The sequence below is a fragment of the Panthera leo genome, chromosome D1 (assembly GCF_018350215.1).
Source record: "Panthera leo isolate Ple1 chromosome D1, P.leo_Ple1_pat1.1, whole genome shotgun sequence".
In the NCBI taxonomy this organism is placed as follows: Eukaryota; Metazoa; Chordata; class Mammalia; order Carnivora; family Felidae; genus Panthera; species Panthera leo.
The window spans coordinates 21,631,102-21,638,412 of NC_056688.1; the positions used below are offsets into that span (position 1 = coordinate 21,631,102).

General features: G+C 42.0%; 1 protein-coding gene across 1 annotated transcript; it reads left to right on the plus strand.

Moving 5' to 3' along the window:
* The first annotated feature begins 4,261 nt into the window (after positions 1–4,261).
* On the plus strand, positions 4,262–5,218 carry LOC122201159 (olfactory receptor 151-like). Its single transcript, XM_042907105.1, has one exon. The coding sequence runs from the start codon at positions 4,265–4,267 to the stop codon at positions 5,216–5,218; it is 954 nt and encodes a 317-aa protein (XP_042763039.1). The 5' UTR covers positions 4,262–4,264.
* The last annotated feature ends 2,093 nt before the right edge of the window (positions 5,219–7,311 follow it).

Below are 7,311 nucleotides of genomic sequence, written 5' to 3' on the forward strand. Positions count from 1 at the left end.
GTGTTTTCTCCTCTAGGATTTTGATGGTTTCCTGTCTCACATTTAGGTCTTTCATCCATTTTGAATTTATTTTTTCTGGATAGTGTCAGAAAGTGGTCGAGTTTCATTCTTCTGCATGGTGTTGTCCAGTTTTCCCAACACCAATTATTGAAAAGACTGTCTTTTTTTCCATTGGATATTCTTTCCTGCTTTGTCGAAGATGAGTTGACCATATAGTTGTGGGTCCATTTCTGGGTCCTCTCTTCTGCTCCACTGAGCTGTGTATGTGTGTTTGTGCCAGTACTTTCTTTATACTGTCTTGATGATTACAGCTTTGTAATGTAGCTTGACATCTGGAATCGTGAGGATTCTGGGTTTGCTTTGCTTTTTCAATATTGCTTTAGCTATTTAGGGTATTTTGTTGTTCCATAAAAACTTTAGAATTGTTTGTTCTAGCTCTGTGAAAAATGCTGGTGTTGTTTTAATAGGGATTGTATTGAATGTGTAGATTGCTTTGGGTAGTATGGACATTTTAACAATGTTTGTTCTTCCAGTCCATAAGCATGGAATGTTTTTCCATTTCTTTGTGTCCTCTTCAATTTCTTTCATAAATGTTCTATAGTTTTCAGAGTACAGATATTTTACCTCCAAAGGTGAAGGCTTATTCCTAGCTATCTTATGGTTTTGTAAATGGATCAATTACTTGATTTCTCTTCCTGCTACTTCATTATTGGCATATAAAAATGCAACAGATTTCTGTACCTTGATTTTGTATCATGAGACTTTGTTGAATTCATGCATCAGTTCTATCAGATTTTTTGGTGGAGTCTTTGGGTTTTCCACATAGAGTATCATATCATCAGGAAAGAGCAAACGTTTGACTTCTTCCTTGACGATTTGCATGCCTTTTATTTCTTTTTGTTGTCCGTTTGCTGAGGCTATAACTTCCAGTACAATGTTGAACAACAGTAGTAAGAGTGGACATCACTGTCCTGTTCCTGATCTTAGAGGAAAAGCTCTCAGTTTTTTTTTTTCCCATTGAGGATGATATTAGCTATGATTCTTTCATATATGGACTATATGGTGTTGAGGTATGTTCTTTCTATCCCTACTGTCTTGAGGGCTTTTATCAAGAAAAGATGCTGTATTTTGTCAAATGTTTTTTCTGTGTTTGTTGAGACCATCATATGGTTCTTATCCTTTCTTTTATTACTGTGGTGTAACATGTAGATTGATTTGTAGATATTGAACCAGCCCTGCAGCCCAGGAATAAATCCCGCTTGATCATAGTGAATAATTCTTTTAATGTACTGTTGAATTAAATTTCCTAGTATCTTGTTGAGAATTTTTGCATCAATGTTCATCAAAGATATTGGTCTGTAATTCTCCTTTTTTCTTGGGATTTTTGTCTGGTTTTGGAATTAAGGTAATACTGGACTCATAGAATGAGTGTGGAAGTTTTCCATTCCTTTCTATTTTTTGGAACAGTTTCGAAAGAATAGGTATGAATTCTTCTTTAAATGTTTGACAGAATTCCCCTCGGAAGCCATCTGGCCCTGGACTCTTGTTTGTTCAGAGATTTTTGATTACTGAGTCAATTTCTATAGGTTATGGGTCTGCTCAAATTTTCTGTTTCTTCAGGTCATCATCTCATGGTTGTGGAATGGAGCCCGACATTGGGCTCCACCCTGAGCATGGAGCCTGCTTGGGATTCTCTCTCTCCCTCTCTTTCTGCACCTCTCCCCATTCATTCCTTTTTTTCCCTCTCTCTCTCCCTCTCTCTCTCTCCAAAAATAAGTAAGTAAATAAACATTTTAAGCCTCATTGAGTATGCCTAATGAAGAATAATAATTAGTAGTAACCATAATGGTTGTAACTAAAGATGTTGATGGTAATGACTGACATGGTGGTCATGGTGGTGGTGGTGGTGATGGTGGTGATTATGGGGTGTTTGGCTGTAAAATATTTGAATGCTGGCATTAGACTCTAAGTTTCCCAAGCTGAAGATGACTCCAAATAAAAGGAAAATTAACACACCTGGGAGACACACCATGATTCCCAGCACAGGCATAAACCAAGACTCTAATTGCTTCTTCAGCAAAGACTCCAGACTCTGAAATGACTGAATCCCAGGAGGTTCTGCCCATGTGTTATATAAACAGACCCCCAGTGACCCATTTTTCATAACCCTGCTGGTCTCTTGGAATACATTTAGGAATAGATATAAATTTGGAAAGCTCCTTCATTTCTTGATGTTTATTTCCTAACTATTGGAACCAAGGCATCCCCTAAAATTTCCAGGAGACTGTGTTGTTTTTTTTCTCAGCACAGTATTCAATTACAGATTTAATGCAATTATATGAAAAAATATTTCTTCCGTGAATTCCTGTTTCTAATTCAGGCTTTATTTCTAAGCATTTGTTTACCTTCATCTCTAAGCGTTTTCTTCTTTATGTGCTGAGTTCTCATAGGCTGCAAGCCCAAGCCTCTTATGGTCTGGTAGAACTAGAGGTAATCATTGTAGTAACTGATATCAAATATATGGATCTTGTTTGCCTATTTCATATCATTAGATGATTATGGGAGTAAAAAATTAAATTTAAATCAGTTCTATCTAGGATTTTCCAGTCCACACCACACTGAGTGGTATTTACTCTGCACTGCTTTGTAAAATACTTTGATTTCTGGTAATGGTGTATTCAAGGTGGATTTTCTATGTTTCTTACTGTTTTAAGAGGTGAAGATTGTGGGGTGCCTGGGTGGCTCAGTCAGTTAAGCATCTGACTTCAGCTCAGGTCATGATCTCACAGTTCATGGGTTTGAGCCCCTTGTCAGACTCTGTGCTGACACCTCATAGCCTGGAGCCTGCTTTGGATTCTGTGTCTCCCTCTCTCCCTCTGCCCTCCCCTGCTCATTCTCTCTCTCTCTCTCTTAAAAATAAACATTAACTCTCTGCCCCTCCCCCGTTCATGCTCTGTCTCTCTCTCTGTCCCAAAAATAAATTAAAAACGTTGAAAAAAAAAAAATGGGGCGCCTGGGTGGCGCAGTCGGTTAAGCGTCCGACTTCAGCCAGGTCACGATCTCGCGGTCCGTGGGTTCAAGCCCCGCGTCGGGCTCTGGGCTGATGGCTCGGAGCCTGGAGCCTGTTTCCGATTCTGTGTCTCCCTCTCTCTCTGCCCCTCCCCCGTTCATGCTCTGTCTCTCTCTGTCCCAAAAATAAATTAAAAACGTTGAAAAAAATATATATATTTTTTTTAAAAAAAGAGGTGAAAATTGTGTACAAGGGGAAAATGTAAGTTTTTTTAAACTATTGTTGTTATCTAGAAGAAATTTGTTTTCCCTTTAGTAATATATGGGGAAAAACTTAGCTACTTCTGAGACTACTTATTGTGAAGTTAAATGCCATACCACCAATAATATAACGTATGAAGTTTATAATGCAAATCAGATTTTTGTGTCTTCATAGCACATCCTAAGGATTTAAAGGCTCTATATCTAAGAAATGGAAATAAGGTTAATGCCAGAGTTATTATTATTATAGGAATCAAATGACACAATGTATTAAAGTACTTTTAAAAAGCAGGTTACGAAACTTTTTAAAAATGGACTGAGCCTGGGTGGCTCAGTCCATTAAGCATCCAACTCTTAATTTGAGCTCAGATCATGATCTCAAGGTTCATGAGTTGAAGCTCTGTGTCGGGCTCCCCACTAACAGCAAGGAGCCTGCTTGGTATTCTCTCTTTCCACTCCTCCCTCTCTCTCTGTCCCTTCTCTGCATGCACAGGTGTACTCTCTTTCACAATATCTCAAAATACATAAACTTAACATATATATTAATATACATTAATATATATTATATTATTTATTATATATTATATTAATATATTAATTATATATGTATATATATAAATATATATAAACCCAGAGTTTCTGATTTGGTAGGTCCCGGGTGGAGGCTGAGAGTTTGCATCTCTAACATGGTGCTGATGCTGCTGGTCCAACAAATGTACCCTAAGAACCATTGCTGTAGGATATTTGAGAAACATAAAAGTGGTAAAGCCCCAGATCTTGTCCCCTTTTTCCTCCCAACCTCATGGTCTTTGAAATACCCAGAGCCTGGTCTTTCTCCCAGACAACAGCCAAAGGAAGGGAGGATTCATCGGGAAAGAGCCCAGGATCGCCCAACTGAACCCAAGTGCTCAAAACCAGCTTTGCCAAGAAGTTTAAATGTAGGCTCTCATGGGCTCTTCTCTCCCATCCCCACAGGGCTCCCAAGCACAGGAGAATGGCTGCCGAAAATCACTCTACAGTGACCGAGTTTATTCTCAGGGGATTGACAAATCGGCCAGAGCTCCAGCTCCCCCTCTTCCTCCTCTTCCTTGGGATCTACTTGGTCACCATCATAGGGAACCTGGGCATGTTCACGCTGATTTGTCTGAATGCTCAGCTTCACACCCCCATGTACTACTTCCTCAGCAATCTGTCCCTTGTGGATCTCTGCTACTCCTCTGTCATTACCCCGAAAATGCTGGTGAACTTTGTGTCAGAGAAGAACATCATCTCCTATGCGGGGTGCATGTCACAGCTCTACTTCTTCGTTGTGTTTGTCGTTGCAGAGAGTTACATACTGACAGTGATGGCCTATGACCGCTATGTCGCCATCTATACCCCTTTGCTCTACAATGTCATCATGTCTCCTCAAGTGTGTTCCCTGCTGATGGCTGCGGCCTATGCCATGGCTTTCATTGGTGCAACAGTAGACACTGGCCTGATGTTAAAACTGTCCTACTGTGAGTTCCTCATCAGCCATTACTTCTGTGACATCGTGCCCCTCATGAAGCTCTCCTGCTCTAGCACCTATCATATTGAGATGACAGTGTTCTTTCTGGCTGGATTCAACATCATAGTCACCAGCTTAACAGTCCTTGTTTCCTACGTCTTCATCCTCTCCAGCATCCTCCACATCAGCACCACACAGGGGAGGTCCAAAGCCTTCAGCACCTGCAGCTCTCACCTTGCAGCTGTGGGAATGTTCTATGGATCTACAGCGTTCATGTACTTAAAACCCTCCACGGCCAGTTCTGTGGCCAAGGAGAACGTGGCCTCCGTGTTCTACACCACGGTGATCCCCATGCTGAACCCCCTGATCTACAGCTTGAGGAATAAGGAGGTAAAGGCTGCCGTGCAGAAAACACTGAGGAGAAAACTTCAGATGCAAATGCCATGTAGAAAGCACTGAGGGGAACAAATGTTTTGAGGTAAATGTTATTCTTTTTCGATTTTAAAATTAAGTTGTGATACACAGGGAAGCCCTCTGAATGCTTGCCCGGCCACGATGGGAAGCATTAACTTGGGCACAAATTTGAATGAGTGCCTCCTCCCCTTCATCCTTCTTCATTCCCTCCCTCTCTGGACTCTCATTTCTGTTTGAAACCAAATCATTTCAAGTTCATATTTTCTTTCACTTGAAATCCATTTTCTCTCCTGAACCCTTTGGTAAACATTTACTAAAAATTTTAAACTTTCAGCTTTGAGGGACACCTGGGTGGCTCAGTCAGTTAAGCGTCTGACTTTTGGTTTTGGCTCAGGTCATGATCTCACTGTTTCTTGAGTTCGAGCCCCGCATCAGGCTCTGTGCTGACAGCGTGGAGCCTGCCTGGGTTTCTCTCTCTCCCTCCCTCCCTGCCGCTCTCCACCCACATTCTCTCTGTCTCTCTCAAAAATAAATAAATAAGCTTTAAAATAAAATAAAATAAAATACTAAAATGTCAGCACTGAGTTTGAAAGTCATCCATTATTTTATTACCTTCCCTACAGAAACTATTTCTCAATCCAATTCTTCTTTTTTTGTGCCTGGGAGTATAGAAGGCAAAGAGAGGTGAATGTGAAAGTCACCAAGAAGTGATGTGCAGCTCCTTCCTCATCCAGACTTCCTCCCCTGCCTTCACTCCTCTCTGCTTGTTCCCGCCCCAGAACCTCTACACGACCCCTGTATGTAGTTTCATAGTGACAATAAAAAAAAACAAGACCCGGTCACATGTTTTGGGGTGCCTACTCTGAGCCATGCAACCCCCCTAACTGCTTTATATACATTATTACAATTACACCTCATAACATGTAGGTACTGTTGTTATCCTCATTTCACAGATATGGAAACTTGGTTTAGTAACGTGCTAAAGTCCCATCACTGGCAAACAAGCAACACTGAGACCCAAGTGTAAGTAACCCAGAGCCCACAGTCTTGGCTCTCACGCATTATCCCCAGTGCGTTAGGCCGACACTCCATTTGAACAGCCTGTTAAGCCTGACCCATTTATGCTCTTCCGATTTCAAATACCTCCAAAAAAATAATTTCTCAGATCCGCACCTTTTATCACCTGCCCTAGCTTCTTTCCCTTTATAGACAACTCCTTCAAGGTGACTTAGGAAAGGTTACACTAGAGTGGCCAACTTGACCCGGTTTGCTGGGCCCTTTTCCGGTTTTAGCACTGGAAGCCCTACATCTTGGGGAATCTCCCGGTCCCAGACAAAGCAGGATGATGGGTCACCCCAGGTGACACATCGCTGCAAATCTCTTGTCCTGCTGAAATGACCGATAGCTCTACTGTCAGCCTCGCTCAGTAAATCCAGGGGCCTCGGGGCAAAATTTCTCCCTGCGCCCCTTGCCGATGATGGAATTGAGGATACAAGGGTTAGGCTCAGCAGCCTGACGTGGGGCAACGGATTTGTGGACAACCTCTTGTCATTGAAAGCTATTTTTGGTATGCTATTGCATCAAGCAGTGGTTTATTATGGGAAACGGAAATAACTCGAATTTTCTCAAGCAGAAAGGACTATAATACAGGAAACTAGTCGCTAACAGATCTTTGAATGACTGGGGAAATGGGGAGGCCCTCAAGTGACTCTGCAAGACCTGACTTAGAGGGTCCAGAAGCTCCTATTGGCACTGCCACCATCACGACCGCCACGGTGAAGATTGCCACTCACACTCATGATGGCCTCACCTGGGAACTTGTTAGAAATGTAAATTTTCAGGCCCTGTATAGGCTCCAGACCTGTAGAATTCATGGGCAGGCTCAGCAATCTGTGCTTTAATAAACCCTCAGGTGATTCTGAGACACACTGAAGCGTGAGAACCTCGTGCCACCTTTCAAATGGTAACGAATTCACATCCCAGGGCTCCAGCTACCAGGGAATTGGGTATAAAACTTTGAGTCTTTAACCTGACTAGAATGAGGGCAGAATGGATATTGAAAGAGCCGTTCCCCCGGGCACATGGGTGGCTCAGTCGGTTAAGCGTCTGACTTCGGCTTGGGTCATGAGCTCACAGCT